General features: G+C 39.5%; 1 protein-coding gene across 2 annotated transcripts in view; it reads left to right on the forward strand.

The window, feature by feature from the left end:
- HSPA4L (heat shock protein family A (Hsp70) member 4 like) overlaps window positions 1-20,744 on the forward strand; it is a 57,254-nt gene extending 36,510 nt beyond the window's left edge. The window contains exons 10-20 of one of the 2 annotated variants that reach the window (XM_045018045.1): window positions 434-540; window positions 1,053-1,186; window positions 5,242-5,444; window positions 8,651-8,698; window positions 10,908-11,012; window positions 11,785-11,925; window positions 13,499-13,624; window positions 16,062-16,169; window positions 17,868-17,987; window positions 19,634-19,795; window positions 20,381-20,744. In XM_045018045.1, the coding sequence (XP_044873980.1) occupies window positions 434-540; window positions 1,053-1,186; window positions 5,242-5,444; window positions 8,651-8,698; window positions 10,908-11,012; window positions 11,785-11,925; window positions 13,499-13,624; window positions 16,062-16,169; window positions 17,868-17,987; window positions 19,634-19,795; window positions 20,381-20,575 (1,449 nt within the window). In that variant the 3' untranslated portion in view covers window positions 20,576-20,744. The remainder of the gene's footprint in view (window positions 1-433; window positions 541-1,052; window positions 1,187-5,241; window positions 5,445-8,650; window positions 8,699-10,907; window positions 11,013-11,784; window positions 11,926-13,498; window positions 13,625-16,061; window positions 16,170-17,867; window positions 17,988-19,633; window positions 19,796-20,380) is intronic. The other variant, XM_045018046.1, reaches the window with a different exon arrangement.
- The last annotated feature ends 1,058 nt before the right edge of the window (window positions 20,745-21,802 follow it).

Genomic DNA, 21,802 nt, shown 5'->3' on the forward strand with positions numbered 1-21,802 from the left:
TACTCACCGTAGTAACTGTTGTTCTTCGAGATGTGTTGCTCCTATCCATTCCAGACCTGCCCTCCTTCCCCACTGTCGGAGTAGCCGGCAAGAAGGAACTGAGGAGCGGACGGGCCGGCTGGGGTATATAACAGGCGCCATAGCGGCGCCACTCCAGGGGGCGCCCAGCCGGCCCACCGGAGTTGCTAGGGTAAAAATGTTCCGGAGAGCCGTGCACGCGCGGCGCGCACACCTGACTGGAATGGATAGGAGCAACACATCTCGAAGAACAACAGTTACTACGGTGAGTAACCGTCTTTTTTAAAAACATTTTACATTCTAAGATAATCATGGCCAACATGCTAGCTTTATAGACGAGTAACAATGCTAAATTCAAATAAATGTGTTCCTTCACTAAACTATATGCATAATCAAAATTTGGTCTCTCTTCCAGTGTGCAATTCTCTCCCCAGCATTTAAAGTGCGTGAGTTTTCGATCACCGATGTTGTTCCTTATTCAATAACTCTAAGATGGAAGTCCTCTTATGAGGAAGGAACTGGGTAAGTTTACTTTGAAAGTAAAAGTACACAAAAAGACTTGATGGTGTGGGAAAATCAAACCTGCAAACACCGTAAAATAGCTCATCTAGTCTAACTCTTATACTGTATTGTTATTAATCATTTTGCCTCTGGAAGTTGGAGTCGCATACCATTTTACTATAGGTTATTTTCAGTCACCAGATGTCACATTGTTCTGATTTGTTTACTATAACTTTGTTAATTTTAACTTTGTATACATCAAAAAGCTTTCTACATAGAGATGCATGTAAAATGTAGTATTGTCAAGTTGGTGGTTGAGCTTATAGCTCTCATTCTATCTTCAAACTTCAGTTAAGTTAGAGAATGCAAAATAATTTTCCAGCGCTAAAGCAAATGCGTATTAAATGTTTCATTTAGTTACTAGGTTTGCATGGATGTTCACAGCTAACATAACAGGGTTTAATATAACTTGATTCATAGTCATTCTATAAACTGTTACTTGTATTTACTTGAACACTTTTTTATTTCTCTAGGGAATGTGAAGTTTTCAGTAAGAACCATGCTGCTCCATTTTCAAAAGTTATTACTTTCCACAAGAAGGAACCTTTTGATCTGGAAGCATATTATACCCATCCAAATGAAATACCTTATCCTGAACCCAGAATAGGTGAGAACAGATCATAGAAAATATATTTTAAATAATCTTTTGTACACCTTTTTTTAAAAAAAGATTCATTCATTTAAAATGGTTTATATAAATCACTGAGCCAAATGTCTTGGCATAGAATCATAGAAATGAAGAGCTGGAAGGAACCTCAGTGTCAAGTCCAGACCCCCTCACTGTGGCAGGAGTAAACCTAGTAACCTAGAACAAGTAAAACCTAGTTCTGTCCAACCTGTACTTAAAAACAGTCAGTGATGGTTATTTCACACCTCCTCTGGAAGCCTATTCCAGAAGTTAACTATCCTTATAATTAGAAAGTTTTTCCTAATATCTAACTTAAATCTCCTTTGCTGCAAATTAAGTCCATTATTTCCTGTCCTATCCTCGCTGGACATGGGGAATAATTGAGTCTCATCCTCTTTATAACAGCCCTTAATATATTTGAAGATTGTTGTCAGGTCCGTCCTCAGTGTTCTTTCCTCAAGAGTACACCTGACCAGCTTTTTAAACTTTTCTTCATAGGACAGGTTTTCTAAACCCTTTTATCATTTTTGTTGCTCTCCTTTGGACTCTGTCCAGTATGTCCACATCTTTCCTAAAGTGTGGCGCCCAGAATTGGACACCATACTCTTGCTGAAGTCTCACCGATGCCAAGTAGAATGAGAAAGTTTTCTCCCGTGTCTTAAATATGACACTCCTGTTAATACACTTCAGAATATTAGCCTTTTTTGCAACTGCGTCACTTTGTTGATTCATATTCAAATTGAAGTTTGAGAACCCCATTACTAAATGACTAAACTAGAAACTTTTTTTCCACTTGAAGTCCATAGCACTTGGAAGTCTACGATTCCTGGAATTTATCAAAGTCAGACTTCTAGTAAATAGGACCTCTCTAGATTGGTCAGACTTGTATGGATTAAGCTGTCAGGAATAGTGAATGTGGGTCTAGATGATAAATTCAGACATTCTGCTGAATCAACTGGTCTGTGTTCATAGAAAAAGGTTGATACACCCCCTTTGGAGAGATGGAAACTATGGCTTTGACTGTGGATGCAAGTGGTGAGCCTGGGCCATTACCACAGAGATGCTGATGGCACAGAGAAGTCTAAACTGACATCCAAAAAGCTGATGCGCTTATTACTTTGGGGGCATATTTCTGGGATTTGCCTTATATTTGGTCTAGGTCAGGGGCTCTCAAACTTCAGTGCACGGCGACCTCCTTCTGACAACCAAAATTACTACATGACCCCAGGAGGGGAGACTGAAGCCTGAGTCTGCCAAAGCCCCTCTGCCCCGGGTGGCGGGGGTGGCAAAGCTCGAGCCTCACCACTATGGGCAGGGGGGCCAAAGCTGAAGCTCAAGGGCTTCAGCCCCTGCAACCTGAGCCCCGCTGTCCAGAGCTGAAGCCCTTGAGCTTTGGCTTTAGTCCTGGGCAGTGGGGCTGGGGCTTCAGCCCTGGGCCCCAGCAAATCTAAGCCAATCCTGGCGACCCCATTCAAAGGGGGCTGCGACCCACTTTGGGGTCCCGACCCACAGTTTGAGAACCGCTGATCTAGTAGCAGTGCACTCCCTACTTCACCTCCAATTTAGTTCCTCTTTATCTGCTAAAATTCACTTAGCAGCCATATCTGCTTATCGCAATCCAATTGAGAAGACTGTAGTTACTCATGACATACTAAAGAGATGTACGAAGTTGTCTAGAGGGGACCATCTGTTAAAGCTCCAACACCATCAAGGATTCATAACCAACTCAAATTGGGAAGGCTCTGGGTGAAGTTCATTGTTTCACCTGTCAGTCAAAATAGCATTTGTTATAGCTGTAACACCTGCTAGAAGAGTAAGCAAACTCATGGCTGATCAGTTTTCCATAAGAACAAAGTGATACTCCGTACTCCTCCTTATTTTTTGGCTAAGGTCATAACTGATTTCTATCTCAACCAGTTAAGTAATCTGCCAGTGTCCTTTTCCCCTTATGTCAAAGTTTCACAAACTAGTTGCTAAAAATGCTTTACTTTTCTATCTAAATTTCTTAGTCCTATTTAGAAAGTCAGCAAATTGGTGGGGGGGGGGGTGTTTTTCTTTTGGGAGATAATAAAGGCATTGGGATATAATTGCATGCCCTGTCTGGTTAGGCAGTGTATAGAGGAAAGCTATAAAGTTTTCCTCTACTCCTGTCCTAGTGGGAATTGGATTACATTCTACAAGGGCAAAGGCAGCTTCAGTGGGATGCCTTAGGCATGTTCCCATTTTACGAAGCACTGTTTGTTAAAGTTAGCATTCTGATCAGGTGATTTATTTTGGTAGAGCATTACTGCAGTTGCTGTTTAATTAGGATTCTGGATCCCACCTTCCTTGGATGAGAGTACTACTTTCTAAATTATCCCAAAAGTGGGAATGGGAAGAGGCAACTTGAAGAAATGAAGGTTACTCACCTGTGACCAGAGTTCTTGAAGGTTGACTGTACAATTACACTCCCTATCCACCTTCCCTTCTTCTTTAGAGTCATAATTATCATCTTGGCCCTGAAGGAGGGATAGAAGGATCTGAGATGGCCAGAGTACCCCACACCCCTTTCATAGCCTTGCCCTCAGAATGCTCAGGAACAGGGAGGAGAAGGTGTTGGACAGATTGAGAACACTCCAATGAGCACTGATGTGAGAAGTTTGTGCAATTCTGACAGTGGAATCAGCATATCCCATGAATGGAAATGTGCAGAGTCCATCTCAAAGAACTCTGATTATAGACAAGAAACCTTAAAGTTCTTTGTCATTCACTCATCTTACTTGTGCTCATATTTTCTATGCCTGGTCATCTTAAATATAAATTTTTGTGAAAGACTGAGCAATACTTATTTGGCTCATAGATAGAGTGATAATGGGGAACATACTCAGAAGACTTTTCTGTGCACATATAACTAAAGCAGCTGAATTTGAAACTTCATGTCAGTCATCACCAGAGTAGCAGCCATTTGGTAAATTTTTTTGTTGCGTGCAGGTATAGTTTGAAAATAAGGTAAGCAATTAATATCCACATACACGGTAACTATCGTTTTTTTGAGCCATGTTATTGCTTGTGGCACTAGAGTCACTAAACACTGTAATGCATTTCAGCTTGCACCTTGAAACTAGTCGGAAGCCAGTACAGGTGAACAAAAGGCATTGTGTCCCTGGTAAACATGCCCATAATTGAACCAGATTCTGCACTAGCTGAAGTTTCTTCAGTTGCAGCCTTCTTTGTTATTTCCGTAATGCAATATTGCGGTGTGCTCTAAGAGGCATAGCTACAGTCTGTATCAAAGCATGGTTGCAATTAGAGCTGAATGAATAATTTGCGGAAAGACTTGATGGAATTTAGCCCCCCCCTTCCTGAAAGGGGAATGAAGTTGTAAAATTGTCAAAGGATTAGGTGGTACCACCATTTTGAGGGTAACTATATTATTAAAAAAAAAGTCTGAAGGGAAGATCTAAGAGAATGAGGTGAAGTACAAAGTATATTCCTCCAATCTTCCAGGATTGTAATGTGTTTGTCAATAAGACCTCCAGTGACCTCAGAGCCCAATTCTGTCAGTTTGGGGTACTTAGAAAAAGGTACTTCTGTATAGTGTGTTACATGTTAATATCACTGTACAAATTATTGCAATGCCTTATGTAAGGAGATCCTCATTTTACAATTGGGAAGGCTGAGGCAGATTTTCGAAGTGACTTCCCAAAGTGCCACAGTCAGTGGTAGAACCAAGATGAAAATTGAGGACTATTTGATTCCCAACCCTGTGTGCTCATTTTCTCCTTAGATCCATTGCTTCTCACAGAATATAGACTATGGAGTTCTTCACAGGTATATATTAATTATATACAGGAGAGGAGGTACGACTAGACATTGTTCTAGCTACTGAGTTACCTCTTTAAACCTACAAATACTTGTGTTTTGGAGAAATACTTCATGGCCTTTTAAAGTGTGTGGCAGTGAAAGCGGATCTGGGGAATATTTTTGAGGAATGATCGCCCCTCTAGACTTCCCAGAAAACCAGATTAATCCTCATATGCTGCTTGTTTGTTTAGGGCGTTTCGCTATTCAGAATGTTGGTCCTCAGTATGATGGTGACAATTCCAAAGTGAAGGTTAAAGTACGTGTCAATGTACATGGAATCTTCAGTGTGGCTAATGCATCAGTAATAGAGAAGCAAAATGTGGAAGGAGATCACAGTGATGTACCTATGGACACAGACTCATCATGTAAGAATCAAGGAAAAGATGATGAGCTGGTATGTAAAACTGTAAAACTTCTCTTGTAATTGCAACAAAAGAACAGCGAATCAAAGATTAAATCGTAGTTAATTCCAGTCTGCTACTTCTGAGTGATTGATTTTCTCATGTTAATCTCGTATGTGTGCAGCATTCTATTTAAGTAAGCAGTAATGATATGTTCAGGGCTACACAAGACACATTCCTTTCACTCCCCAAGGAGCTTACAGTGTAAAAGACAAATGAAAATAAGATTCACACAGATACCCATAGAAAAGTGTTACATTTTCCTCAAATTTTTTTCTTCTGCTAACAGTTTTCAGCATTTTTTAATATTAGCATTGAATGGCAACAATTATGTTGCTTTTGAAGGAAAGATTTAATGATTTCCAACAAACTTTATAAAACACTTCATAAAATTAAGTACTTGTTGAATGAAGCTTACTAATGAAAACAGTTCTAGGTTCTGTGCATCTTAATGGAAAATCGCTATATTTCATCTTTAACTACAATCAACTAAACTTTCATTTGTTTGCATTTTTTCATTTTATATACTTTAATCATGAAAACCTTTAAGTGCAAACTTGCTTGCATGACTGAAAGATGGGGAAATGTTACAGTTTGTTAACAATTTTATGCCATACTTAATCACTGATACTGAGGAATTGGCATTGTAAACTTTGTGATATACTAGTCAGTGACATAATCCCCATAAGACGGACATCAGCTCAAGTCTTCATCTCAGTTCCAGTACCGCAGCATGTCCTAACCTTAAAAGCATGCAACCCCTGGAGGGCACCAGACTTACCTTTAGGGAGAAGAGAATACGACAATTGCATGACTCTGAATCATCTACAATGCACAACTGCAGACCTGCAACTGTCGGTAAAGCAGTGGCAAGCTTAAAACGCCTTTCTTTCCTGCTCCTGCTGTGGACCCTTAGAGAGCCACATGAACTGCTCATATGTACAGGACTACAGTTTTAGCTGTTAGTCTAAATTTTTGCCTTTGTTCTTGGAATCTGTTGCTTGGCTCTGTCCTAACTCCCCAGGAGACCCCAATAGATGTCAAGAGCAGCATGCAGCCTTCTGGCAATAGGAAGAACTCTCCCACTCCTTCATGCTATTGCTCATTTAATTTCTGCCACCTCTAATCTTAACCTCTAATCTTTTGTCCTTTCTGATACTTGCTGCTCTGCCAGCTCTCTAGCCTCTATCTTCAACTCCACCCACATTTTTTTTACCCTCATCTTACTCTACTAATAGCCAATCATGGCTCTTGCTTTGCATTCACTATTTTTATACTTGTACCTCAGGTGAAAATAATGACTTGACTTCCTGCTATTCAACTATAAGTTTATTTACCCCTGCCCATTCTATTTATTCCTTCAGTTCTGCCTAAGGAGCTTGCTAAACCATTCCTGTGTTCTGTGACTGTTATGCTTTCGACTCCTGGCGACTGTCTGCAAATTTCCACAGACCATATTGACCAAGTCAATTAAGAACTTTCCTCCTTTTTTTTTCCATTCCTTGTTTCTGAATGAGGTGCCCCTCCTATTAGCCATCTGGGACCATTCGTCTTCAACAGTGCTCCTTTCTCTCTGCCTTAAAACATGCTCTTGTGTCCTGCTAACTTAAATTCATCATCCACTCATCTGTCTTACCCACTGACACTTCATATGAAAGATTCATGAGCATACTGTATTCTCACTGCCTGGACTTCCAATACAGTCTCCACTTTTATGGGGTGAGGGGAGGGATAGCTCATTGGTTTGAGCATTGGCCTGCTAAACCCAGGGTTGTGAGTTCAATCCTTGAGGGGGCCATTTAGGGAGCTGTGTCAAAAATCTGTCTGGGGATTGGTCCTGCTTTGAGCAGGGGGTTGGACTAGATGATCTCCTGAGGTCCCTTCCAACCCTGACATTCTATGATTCTCCAGAGAAACTGCTCGAGGTCACAAGTGAACATTTTGAGCCAAGTACAGAGAAGTCTGACTTTATTACAATCTGTGCACTGTTTTTGCTGCTGCTCATTTTGTACTTTATCTTTTGGCTTCTGCAACAGGGCTTGACATGTTCTGCTGTTGCTCCAATATCTCTGGTTCCTTTCTTTCCTGGCATCCCTCAGATATCTTTTCTTGGTATCCTCCTGTTTTGTTTCCATTATCTGCCTTTTTACATTGATACTTTTTATGGCAGTCCCTCCAAATGTAGTTCTTTATGTTCAGTCTCTTCCCCTCCATTCAAGCTTGCCTCTCCAACTTCGGCACACGTCCTGCAATTCCTGTCGTCATATTAAACTTCCTGTTCTCCTCCAAAACTATCACTTCTCTTTATTACCATTTACAACTCTTTTCCCAGTTAGACACAACTTCAGTGTTCCCTTCCTTTTCTTTTACGTCCAGACTTTTGCTAAATCCTAGTGGTTTCCTTCTTTCACTTTTCTGAAATCTTTCCTCTATTCTCTGCCCCTGCTGGTAAAATCTTGGTGTGTGCCTTGATCATAAATTCATCTGGACTACTCCAGACCACTTCTTGCGTCCCAACATCTCACCTTCTCAAATTGATCTGCCACCTCCCCCACTGTATCCAAAACATTGCTGCTCCTATTAAAATAGCCTCCTATTGTGTAAGTGAAGCACCTTGCCTGCCTACTCCTTTAAATCTCTTCTTTAAAACTTATTTTCTATCTTCCGGAACATTTGTGCTAATTTCATTTTCTCATATCCTCTTGCATTTGAATTTGTCTGAATTCAGTTGTGAGCTCCTCAGGATAGGGACTTGTTTAGAAGAAGCCTTCTCTTCCAAACACCTATATTTCCTCCCACGGTAATATTTTTCCAGTTTTTCTTGCTTAGTTCATTCAATCTTTGTTTTTATGAAAGTTAGAACAAGTGGTAGAGCAATTAGCATTACATAAGCATAAGGACACTTTTGTGCTCTGATAAGTTGAATGGGTTAATATTTTAAATTTACAGTATACTTTTCAAGGAGTACAAAAGTGCCTTTGACACTTATTTTGAATACACTTATTAAGTAAAATGTAAAAAGTAATGGAAAAAGACATGGCTGACATTTCCATGTAATGTACTATGTGTGGAGAATATTTAGAATAATAATACACTGTGCTCAATACAAAAGTAACCACTTTTATCCCTAGGCTTTCTTCCATGACAATATTCCTGTTCTTCCTAATTTGTCTTCTGTTTTTACTATGGTGCTTGTCAGCAATTCTCTTTCATAATTGAGGATGATACCCTTGACTCTGAGGATAAGGTTTGTGATGCATATATGTAGTATTCTTTAGCTGTTTCTCTTAAATATAGAGAAGATTCCCCCTTCCCCTCTTTCCAACTGTTGCCTTTGGTAGTCTGTGTGAACAGTAAGAACAATAAGTTGAAAACTTGGTTTCTCTTCTGAAAAGACAAGTCTAAGAACTTGGCAGAAGTAGCCTGCTGCTGCTTTAAAGTATATTGTTAAACAATAGTTTAGCAAACTAAATTATTTCATGCTCGTAATGGTTGCAGCATATATGCTGGTGCCTAGAGTTTCACAACAAATCTTATTAACATATAGGGAAATAATTGAGTTAGTCCATGTGCATTTTTGTGTTGCTGACAGTTTGTTACGAAAGAGAAATTTAAAAGTAATTCACTTTGCACTTACGTGTATTCTATGGCAAATCCAGGAATTTTATTGTTTTTCTAGGAATTGCTTCTAATCTTATTATCATGGAAAATGGTAACTTTCCTTTAAGTACAGTATGAAAACTTAGCAATCTACTGATACTGAACTTGCCACTTAAAATTTTAAGGATTCATTTTAAGCAAACTGAGTAAATGTGATTAGTGAGTAAATATGCATTTTGAATTCTAGAAACAGTATTAGTCATTTTCCTATATATTAGTGCTATATAGCTTTGTGTTGATTGGCTATCACTTCCCTAATATTAAAAACTGAAAAATCTTCAATAAATTTACAAGCATTACAAACACAAGGTTTTAAAATCAGGCAGACTTCTGTCTTGTGCCATTTTTGAGGTTTTAAAGTACTTGAGACTCCAAACTTCAGTTTGAACTCTGAATGTTAGTGCTGCTGTTGTTTTAATTCTGGTGTTTAAATAGTTGAGTGCATGTGACAATTTAATAGGAGACATTTCTGCTGAGTTAATATACATTGTGTTCCCTATTTTATTACTAAAGGTGTTTACATGACAAGAAAATCTTTGTTACTAAAAAGTTCAGCTGCTAGTTGAACTGACTTCATGTGTTGAATAACTGTTCACAGTAACTGTGATGTCATCATGAAAACTCGAATCTAGGAATCCGGAACAGGTGAACTAACCATAGGGCTGCTACTTAGAGGAAAGATACAGGGGAACAAAATGGAGGGGAGGCGGGGGGCGGAATCACCATACTCATTTAAAAAAAAATGCCAGCAACTCCTAGTGTTGTCTAAAAATAGTTCTAATATGCTACATGAACTGTATCTTGACATTTACAAATTTAGAAATAAATTATTCATGGTAGGTACATAAAACTAGTTTTCAAGTGCTAATATCATGGGCTTGCCCTACTTGCTTCTTTTCATACACCTGAGAAATATCAAAGAGCCTCCACTGTACAGGAACTAGTGAGCATGATAGTATATAGTAGTTGTAAAGCAGGTGGGAGTTTAAGCTCCCGGTTGACATAACCTTTTTCAAAGGAGTTTCATGTTTAGTTACCCTCCTTTGAGCCTTTCAGGAAGAAATTAGACCTAAACTGTGATGCGTACCGTACCTTCTCACAAAACTGGTTTTGAACAAGTGCTGATCTGGTATAGTGGGTGTCCACCCACCCAAGAACAGCTAGCGTCAGAATCTCTTGGTAGCTTCCCCTTCATTGGAGCAAGAGAAGCTGTATACAGGACAATAGTAGCATACTCAATAAGTATTGAAGTAAGACTTTGACACTAACACTGGAAACTAGTTTCATGGTCTTACTATGACTATATATGTAAGTTAAAATTAAGTCAAGGAAAATGTATTTTCACACTGGATTTCAAAGTGTAAACTTGTGATGATGCAATATATCTCCTGAAGTTCTGACTGTTCCATAGAGAATCTTTTCCTCTCCTACCCATGTTGGTGTTGTGTTCTTTAAAATGTCTTTTCTAGTCCTTGCCTACAACTTATTTTCAATTAAATGTGTGTAAGTACTGTGGGCTTATTGTAACTTTGTCACAAGGCACATTCAAAAGGACCATTTCAGAATATTTTTTAGCTTTAAAAGTTCACATCTTTTTCTGAAGTAAGTACACAGGATAACACTGCATCAAAACATGTCACTTTAATTATGTTACATATGAGGATTTTGTCCTGTTTTTAAACTAACAGACTCCACTGTGTTTTATAATAAAATGCTAATCTGTAGTAGTTGACTCAAGTCAGAAGAACATCTTTGAGCAAGGTTGGGTGTTCAATTATCTTACCTTCTCTTCCTAGGATAAAATGCAGGTTGACCAAGAGGAAGGCAATCACAAAAGCCAGGCAGAACAGCCAAGCCAAGCAGATGAGGAAAGTGAACAACATGGAGGAACTGAAACAAAGGTTTGTATCAAATATTGATAAAGGAAACTTTTGTGAATTTGCCCATATTCATTTTTTTCCCTGTCTTCATGTGAGCATTCTTTTCTTGGTATTCCCAATAAATATGTACATCTGTATACACTTCCCTATGTACATCTCATCAATTGAAGTACAAGGGATTATTCTAGGAGTATCAAAACTATAATTAGTAGTACTGCCATGGTACAGTTAAAAATGACAGCTTTTTCCAACACTTTTCTTTTTTGATGTAAGAGTTTAAGACTTCAGAGAACATTTCTCTAAAGTTGACATTAAAGAAATAATGGGACTCACATTGATGCTATGACACAGGGTTTTTTGAAACAACGGATTATGGAAATGCAGGCACCAGAGATTTTGCTGCAACTAATTTAAAGAACTCTTGGGCTGATTTTCTTTTCAAGTAGTGTATAATGTAGTCTTAACTGCCTTATTTCACATCTTTGTCAAATTCAGTATAAGGCATTGCTAGTGTTTCAAAAATTAATAGTAATGTTAATTTCATCATTTCTCACTTACTATAGATATTATTCTCAAACTCTGCCTTTCGGAAAGGCAGATAAAGAAACTTAATACAAAGTTAAGATAGCAGTGTCCCTGGAGTAGTGCAGCAGCATCATTTTTTTTTTCAGTTCTTTCTTGGCTGTTCCATTTTCATGTTTGGCATTCTCACTTTTTAATCGCATACCTTGGAGTACAATAGAAATGTTACACATAATGTCAAATAGTTCTCAGAATGTATTTCTTTCCATAGACTGCTTCAGGAGACAAGCCAGATCATCTGGCCCAGCCTGTTAAAGCTAAAGCAAAGATCAAAAGTATTGAACTACCTATCCAGGCTAGTCTGTATAAACAGTTGGGGCAGGACCTTATCAATAGCTACATAGAAAATGAGGTAAGTGCATAGTTCCTTTAAGATTCACTCATATTCACATCTCCATGCAAAGAATTCTCCTTGTCCAAGACATAGTTGGTAGCATGCCCTAGCTTGTTCCTGAGTTAAATAATTTAGAACTACCAAATTTACTTGAAATTTCTGTAATATCACTGAAAAAGCAGCAAAGAGTCCTGTGACACCTTATAGACTAACAGACGTATTGGAGCATGAGCTTTCGTGGGTGAATACCCACTTGGTCCGGATGCATGCATATCACTATTACTGGTCATACCAGTTTTTTCTTAATAAACTGAAAATTTTAACTCCTAATCTCCAAAAGTCTGTGCAGTTCAGGCTAAACCACCACCACTAACTTTAGTATAAGTTTCTTTGCTTGGGGATCGCAGTGAATCTAAGAACTTCCAGGGAGAGGTAGTACATTAGAGACAGCTGGTTGACAAGACCTAGTACTTCTTGGGGCAAAGATAGAATTGACCAGGATGCAACTTTTTTCAGTCTTTAGGTTTTAACAGAGGTTTCATCTTAAGCTATCCTGTTTGTCTAGGAGTTGGGGGGAAAAAAGTCTAAAAATGGAATAAATTGTGATTTCTACAAACAGAGCTTGCTGTTCAGAGAATCATTTTTGATCATGTTAGGAATTGTCAGGCCTTGAAATGCAAAATAATTCCTCATTACTTGCAAACCATTGTCCAGCCTCTCGTCTGCAGCACTCTCCAGCCCCATGCCAGTATTCTTAAACTGAAGAAATGCTTCTTGATCCTATCAATTTGTAGTAATGTCACTCAGCTCAAATGAGAATTCCTTTTCTCTGATCTGCTGAGAGTGCAAACGTTTGCCCTCCAATAAAGATACAAGTTCCTTTCCGATGTTAATTTGGATTAGAAAATAAAATTGAGAGGTTTGGAAGCTTCTGTGTGAAGGAAGAGGAACTAAGCTGCTAGAGGTTTCAAAAATAAAAAATTGTATGGATCTCCCAGTTTCTGAAGGGGCTACAATCAGATTTCACAGCTGTAATTTGGTCAGGGGAAAAAAAAGGGGGCAGAGACTATTTGTATGTAGGCAACTCTGCAGTATAATTCAATCTAAAATGCTCCAAAAATCCTAGTTGCTTAAACCAGTGCTTTCTCAAATTATCAAAGCTCCTATGTTTTTTCAGGGGATGTATTACTCAAGTTCTGGTCATCCCCAATTTGGATCTTTATTAACAAGAGTATCTGTTATCTCATTGTCAGTCTGATAATTGCTCTCTACTGGTGATCAAACATCTAGGCAATGTAAAACTTGTTGCATTTCAGAATTTTTTTTCTTGTGCTGCTGCTAAACAAGCTCTGAATAGCGCTTACGTTGAAACAGAGGTTACATTAGCTTTGAGCAGGGGGTTGGACTAGATGACCTCCTGAGGTCCCTTCCAACCCTGAGATTCTGTGATTCTATGAATCTGAAAAAATCTGCACAGCTAGGAATAGCTTTCTACAGGATAACACTTAGATTTTTAATCTTGCACTCTTTATGTTTCTGTGCATTAGATTTAAACTGATTTTGAACTTTTTTTTCTTTTCCCCTCCCATAGGGGAAGATGATGATGCAAGACAAGCTAGAGAAAGAAAGAAATGATGCTAAGAATGCTGTTGAAGAGTATGTGTATGATTTCAGAGACAAGCTGTGTGGTGTCTTTGAAAAATTTGTCACCGAGGAAGTAAGGAGCCAGATATACATTTATAACTGTTCTAACATTGAACTTCTTATTTAATACTGAGTATGGTATGGTTAGGAGCTAAATGAATTAAGTACTGCTTTTCTTTTTGGGCTTCTGTTTAATTCCTTGGAGAAATGCACTAGCCGTAAAAGATAGGAATACTAACTATCCAACTCAGTTCAGTTTTGTTCCACTTTAACAATCATGAGTCTACTGACAATGGTTCTTTATGAGAGAATTCTCTAGATGGTAAAGATTTGTCAAGTATGGTGGTATGTCATCCTGGGGTCTAACTATAGCAGGGGTCTCAAACACGCGGCCCACGGGATTGCCCCCTGTGGCATTGTGAGCCCTACGCCGCTGTCTGAAGCAGCTGGCAGCACGCCCCTTCGGGCCGGGGCGGGGAGGGGGAAGGAGACAGAGGGCTCCTGCATTGCCTCCTTCCAGACAAAGCCCACCGCAGCTCCCATTGGCCGCGGTTCCCTGTTCTGGCCAATGGGAGCTTCATGGGAGGTACCTAGAGGAGCGGCAAGAGCAGCGCATGCACGGAACCTTGAGGCCACCCCCCCCCAGGGGCTGCAGGGACAGGGTTCCAGCTGCTTCCTGGAACGGAGGGGCCAGGGCGGGCAGGCAGACAGGGAGCCGCTGCCACCCCAGAGCCTCTCTAGGTCAGTGGCACCGGGCTGGAGCCTGCACCCCAACCCCCTGCTACATCCCACACTCCAGCTCCCTGCCCTGAGCCCCCTGCCGCACCCTGCACACCACCTGCACCTCAACTCCCTGCCCTGAGCTCCCGCTGCACCCTTTCTGCACCCCCTGGGGGCAGTGTTGGGGTGGGGACTTCGGGGAAGGGGTTGGATTGGGGCAGGAAGAGGTGGGGCAGGGGCGGGGCCTAATGGAAGGGGTGGAGTGGGGGCAGGGACAGAGGCAGTGACGGGGGATGGCAGTGATGCGGCCCTCGGTTCAATGCACTAGTCCTCATGTGGCCCTCGTGGTCACTTGAGTTTGAGACCCCTGAACTATAGTCAGGCTCAAGTGTCACTTGTCTCCATGAAAATTTAGGAAAACATGACATACCTGTTAGTATTTGGTCCCGAATGGAGTGAGTAGATTTGAGGAATAAAATGAGAAGTGGCACAAACAAAGATTGCCCCTCTTGATATCTTTAACCTTGCTTTCTCCTTAGCCTGGAGAGGTATTTCATATTGAAAAGCTGTTGTTGGGTTGGTATGTCTTGCAAGCCCAAACCGGAAGTGCCAGACAGAACACCACTTTTTATCCCTTCTGTGCCTTATCATGCGTTTGGAGGCAGCATCCAATGTTCCTTGATTGTCTTATTGTGGTGTCCGTGTCCAGTAGCTGCCAAAATAGAAATCAATTACAACTCCCAGGCAGCCACTTTGGCTAACAGCGACACTAAACTTACTAAAAAGCAACAGAGTCCTGTGGCACCTTATAGACTAACAGATGTATTGGAGTATAAGCTTTTGTGTGTGAATACCTACTTTGTCAGATGCATGCGTCTGACGAAGTGGGTATTTATAACATCACCCACGAAAGCTTATGCTCCAATACTTCTGTTAGTCTATAAGGTGCCACAGGAATCTTTGTTGCTTTTTACAGATCCAGAGGAACACGGCTACCCCTCTGATACTAAACTTACTGTAAGTGTTGATACCAAAGCCTGCTCCAGCGGTTATTTGGGACCACAACTGAAGAATGCTGTACTAGACCACAAGTACACATGGTGCAAAGACCTTTGAAGAGTAAATGAAGAGAGAATGAGGCCTTAGTTTTCTGCCAGAGAAACCCCAAGAATCATATTAAACATTTTACTGTGGTGGAAATACTGAACCACATATTGTCAATACTTGTTTTTATGCATAAACAAGGGTGGCTGTAATTGGTAAAACCATACTACACAAGTTACACTTCAGCTGGCTACATAGCTTATATGTAATTTATTGAAGTACTGCTATTTAAACTCTTGCCAGTGCCCCATAACCTTCTCATGTACAAATATGCTACCAAGGAGGAGAATTTGACAGAATTAGAAGCTTTAGATACTTTGTGAATATAATATAAGTTTAGAGAAATGCAAAATTTCTTTATCAGTATTCAAAAGGGAAGATGCAAAATCTCAGTTACAGTAAGTTACAACCCTGATTAGTGAAGATGCAATACGTCACTTCACCACTATGTATCGCATAGACTTGAAATCCTTGTGGTCAGTCTTTAGTTTCCCCCATTTGATTTTTCTAGCTAATAATGAACTGGCATGTGAACCCAAGATTCCCTTTCATATTCAGTAGATATGAATTAATTAGGACATTTTTGTATTTGTCCTGCTACCTCCTAAATTCTGTTACCTTCATAAAGAGAGAGAGCTTTTCAGAATGACTTTTTTCACTATAAAAACGTTAACTTGCTTTTTTAGGAGTCCAGTAAACTGACCTTAATGTTGGAAGATACAGAAAACTGGCTTTATGAAGATGGGGAGGACCAACCAAAACAAGTATATATGGATAAACTTCAGGAATTAAGAGTAAGATTGCTTTTACAGAACACACATTTTTTTAAAAAACCTTACTAAAGATGAAATACAGTGATCCCTGTGTCTGAGCACGTTTATCCATTAAAAAAGCCCTTTAAAGCATGTTCATGAACACTGGTATCAGGGAGTGATTCAGGATTAATGAAATCTTAAGCTAGATACCCACATTTGCATCTGAAAATGTTTTTATGCTGTCGTGTGCAATGAATAGAGTAATTAGAATTTAGTGTAACACATTTGTCTAATATTGTGGTTGTATTTGAAGATTTTCATACCTTAATTTTTGTCAATTTTTTTGCCACCTGTTAAATGTCACCAGTAGGTGCCATCTGACCAAGTGGCACAAGGCTTTTCTGTGACTCTTGTAACTACTTTCCAGAAACTACTGGGTAAAATGTTAAATGCACATTTTTAGAAGGTCTTGTTTAAAAACACTTTCTATGTGATAGACCTTAAGATGGCAGTCTTCGTTTTTTTAATTCGATTGTGCTCATAGCTGAAATCTGCTTTGTTGCTGGTAGTGGGGCTAGGTGCCTCAGCAATGATTCCTAACATCATGGGCATTCTCTACCTTTCACAATTACAATCTTGGACACTTAACTCTTAATAACCTCAAATTGAAAAATGCTTCATTCTCAAACAGTGTAGTGAAACTGCTGATTTAGTACTCTGCTGTTATCTATTTAGTCCTCCCCCTCCCCCCCAAAAAAAATTAAGCCAGCATGATGAAAAATGTTTACAAAATCTTATGGGCAGTAGGTGAATTCTGAAAAATGGCTGCTGCACTGAGCTTTTGCTGATTGCCATAAGCCAACTGGGGGAGCTAGATAGATGAGATTCAGATTGTGATTGTCCTGCAAGACTGAGAAAGTAAGCACTCTTGCAAACGGGAGGGGTATTGTAAAGAGTGCATAAAGGAGGAAAATGTAGATTCTGGCAGTTGTCCGTTTCCTGGAGTTATTTGGCTTGACGCCTACTGAATGATTACAGTCAAGTTGTGACCTCTCACAAACCAAGAGTGTTTTACAAGGATAACAATTTGAATTCTAATAGAGTTCAAAAATATATTAAAAGTAACTCCATATATTACCCCAGCCAACTTTTTGTGGCACTCAAATCCTATTTCCTTATTTCTTAGATGGTTCTCTTTCCTATTATATAAGTCTCTCACAATATTAGTTCTAATTGTAATCTCTGGCAAAACATTTAACTGTAGGACAGGGTGTGGTGTGCCGAATCTTCATTTATTCACTCTAACTTAAGGTTTTGCGTGCCAGTAATACACGTTAACGTTTTTAGAAGGTCTTCTATAAGTCTATAATATATAACTAAATATTGTTGTATGTAAAGTAAATAAGGCATTTAAAATTAAATTAAAATGCAGAGCCCCCCCAAACTGGCGGCCAGGACCCGGGCAGTGTGAGTGCCACTGAAAATCAGCTTGCGTGCTACCTTCGGCACCCGTGCCATAGGTTACCTACCACTGCTGTAGGATATCCACCCAGACAGGGACAAGGTATTTTTACCGTACTGTCACATTCAGTCACTGAGTTGGCTAAGCATAAATGTTTGCAGGGGAAAGAACAGCTTAATTAAAAGTGCAGTTTTGGAATTCTTCAGAACTTAGTTTAGTTCTGTTTTGGAGGTGATTATACAATGTGCTATGGTCTATGTGTTTTATGCTTACAGAAATTTGGTCAGCCTATTCAGGAAAGGTTCATGGAACATGAAGAGAGACCAAAAGCTTTAAATGACCTGGGAAAGAAGGTCCAGCTTCTAATGAAAGCAGTAGAAGCATTCAAAAATAAGGTACAAATTAATACAGTTGGGGAATGGGAGTTGTATAGGTGAATAAACAAACTTAAAAAAAAAAACTAAGGGCTTGTCTACACTTAATGCTGCAGTGGCACAGCTACACTGCTGTAGTGCTTCACAGAAGACACCATCTATGCTGACAGGATGGCATCTCCACTTAGCTTAGGCCATCCACCTCCCTGAGAGGCAGTAGTTATGGACTGGAGAAGCCCATTGACATAGTGTTGTCTACAACAGGAGTTAGGTTGGTATAACTGTGATACTCAGAGTTGTGAATTTTCCACATGCCTGAGAAACAGTTACACTGACATAAGTTGCTAGCATAGACCAACCCTAAGTCTAGGAATAAAGTTTTCAAAGGCACTTACCATATATACCCAATCATAAGCCGGTTCGTTTATAAGCCAATCCCCCCTCCTCCCAGATGGATAAGTAAAAATGGAAAATTTTTATGACCCCGTTCATAAGCCAAACCTATAATTCGGGGGTCAGCAAACTTTGGCTCCCAGGCCATCAGGATAAGCCGCTGGTGGGCTGAGATGGTTTGTTTACCTTGAGTGTCTGCAGGCATGGAGGTAAATCTAAGTAAACAAAGTGGCAGCTGCTTACCTTGAAGGGCTGGGACAGCAACTGGTGGGGAAATATTTTGGGGGGGGGAGCTGGGGGTCAGGGGAGTAACCCCTGTGACCACCCCCCACATGACCCCAGCCTGGGACCCCCACACTCTCCCCTTCCCACCTTATCTGGAGGAGTGAGTCTCTGGCCTGGCTGGAGCTGCTCCGGCTGGCTGGGCAGCATGGGTGGCGCAGCTGCAGGCTGGGCAGCGGGCTGGGCCAGGCAGCATGGCTGCAGCATGCTCTGGTGCCCAGGTAGTGTGGCCACAGCCTGCTCTGGGGAGTGGGGCCAAGCTGCAGCTGCTTCGGAGACTGGAGACTGCGGGGAGAGCAGGGTGGCCAGAAGTGGAGAGACTCTGGCCCTGCATCTTCCCTTCTGGTTCTGCTGACTGTGCTGCCTCTCCTTGCTCCCTCTGTTGCGGGGATGGGCTGTGTCCCACCTCTCCCTCCCTATTTAAGCCGACCCCCTTCTCTGGTGCTTTCCTTTTTTTACTTAAAAAATTCAGCTTATGAATGAGTATATATGGTAGGTGCTTTTAGAAATACTATCCTAGAGTTTGAGGAAAAGGGGTTTCTTTGTATCAGTCAAATGAAATAATTCAAGATTTCAGTCTTATACTTTAAGTGTAATTTTAGTTGGTGGGGATTGCCAAAGTGCATATGTTAAAATAAACTACTTATGGAAACTGATGTGATATATTGAACCATATTGGGCTCTGAGTTAGCTAAACTACATCAAAGAACAGCTAATTGTAAATTTACAGAAATGCAAAATACAAATTTGTTTTCTCTAGAGTGCTGTCTATAAGAGTATATTGAAGCACTTAAATATGAACAAAGATGAAACCTCCCTGTAAGGATTTTTTTGAGATCCAAAGCTTTTCTTCCCTCTAAACTTAAATTCATGCATGGATTTATCATAGAAATTGTTGTAGTGCAATCCTGTTATACTGTAGACATCTTTTTACCAGAGTAAGCCCCATAAATTAATTGTGGTATTTTAAAACAAAATACTTCTCTTTTTAGGATGAAAAATATGATCATCTTGATCCTGCTGAGATGGAGAAAGTTGAAAAGTGTATCAGTGAAGCCATGAATTGGTTGAACACCAAAATGAATGCCCAGAATAAACTAAGTCTGACTCAGGATCCAGTTGTGAAGGTGGCAGAAATACTAGCAAAATCTAAGGTAAAGAAGCATCATTGTACCTATGACATCCTAATATAAGGAAGAAATCAATAAATACTTCTGGAAGTCACATTAATCTCAGGAGAATGGAGAGCAAAATGGGGTGTTCCTGTACTTCTGCTAATAGGCTTTCCCCTGGTCTTGACCTAGAATAGTAAGTCTACAGGGGTTTTTCACAAGAGACATGAATGGAAGGGGGTGGTACCTTTATTTAGTGTCTTAATCAATCCTACTCTTAGTGATATGGGATTAAATATTTCTCCATGACCTTATTTGCTTTATACCTTAAGTAGTTGGTATTATTTTACTGCATCAAGCTTTACAGAAAATTGCCAACTTTACCAACAGAAACAATTTCAGAGCTTTTCAGCTAACTAGAATTAGACAGAATATTCATGCAGGCTTTTCACACTTTAAACTAAAATAAAATCATAGATTCCACGGAAAATCTGAAATAAAGGCCTCTCAGTTCTGTTGTCCTAGATAAACTGGAACTTCTCAAATGTATTCTTTAGTACAAGATTTTAAATGCTTGTTTCACCACTAAATGAACATACTATATTTTTTCAATTCTAATATAATTAGGAATTGGATAGTTTCTGTAACCCTGTTATTTACAAGCCTAAGCCAAGGATGGAGCCCCCGAGTGAAGCTCAGACAAAAGCCAATGGTGAACACAATGGACCAGTAACTGGACAGAGTGGTGCTGAAACAAAACCAGATCCAGCAAAGGACAATTCTCAGCAGACCAAACCATCTGGAGAAATGGAAGTGGACTAAATTTTTACGTATTTCTTTCACTTAATTAAAATAGTGCAAGTAACTACAGGGTCCATTCTTCTTTTATGTCTGGCACTACTACAGATGTTCAGTTATTCTTAGCCAACTTTCTGTCCTTTGTTCTTTGCAGTAGTTTTGAATGTGTTTTATATTGAGTGCCCTCCAATGTTCGTTTCCATTGATGCTGCTTATGTGGAGCTTTAGCCGAATGTAGATTGTAAAAGTCAGTTTAAGCTTTCCCAATATATTTTATATCAAACATACAGGATTGATATATAAATAGCAACAATCTACCTTATTTAAAGCTTTTATTGTGGATAAACCTCAGTTCCTTTATTCAGAAAAGGACACTGTATTGCACTACTGATGCTGAAGTGTAGATTTAATTGCATCTTTATTTTGGAAAAAATATTGGAATTGAAGTGGTGTAAATATCGCCACTTGAAGCACTGACCTTTTTTTCTAGTTATTGTACTGTTATTTAAATATTAAAATAGAGGCTAGCTAGTATATTAGTCTGTCTTGTTGATGAACTGTACGGTCTTTATATTTTTTCATATAAAACATACAAGCTTAGAAAAGAGAATTTTCTTAATTTGAGAATTAAGAACAAACAATTATAAAATAATACTGGTAAATTGGCTTTGTTATTTGTTTAAATAATAATCTTGGTTGGCCTCTTCTTACACTTGCACCACATGTACCTGTGCTCATGGTAGACAGAGTTACAGTAGTATGCAAAGTTAGTCCTTGCAAATTCTATCTTACACTTTCAAAAGAAACATCCAATTTTATTTGCACTCATGTCTGGTTTTATTGGCTAGATTTCCTATCAATTAAAACCAATACATGTTTTCTCAAGCAGCACATCTTGTACACCATTACAGGAGAAATAGTTTAAAAAAACCCCAAAACCCTAATAATGCCTCATAAACTGGCTTTTAGCATATTTAAATCCTTTACATTACTGAAAATTTGAAGTGAAAGCAGAAGGGACTATTTACACTATAATTGGCAAATGATCCTTATGATGAGGGATGTTAGTGTGTATACTCAGTGCCTGTTTAACATATGTGTAGGAGCTGAATCATTCCTGCCAAATGCAAGCAGATGCAGAAGTGTTGAGAAACCAAGGTTTATTTCAAATATATATTTGACTTAAATTTACATATGATCTCAGTTTATTATAGTAAAAATCTACAGCCTTGTCCAATACAGGTGGAGATT

Source organism: Mauremys mutica, chromosome 5 (assembly GCF_020497125.1).
Source record: "Mauremys mutica isolate MM-2020 ecotype Southern chromosome 5, ASM2049712v1, whole genome shotgun sequence".
NCBI lineage: Eukaryota > Metazoa > Chordata > Testudines > Geoemydidae > Mauremys > Mauremys mutica.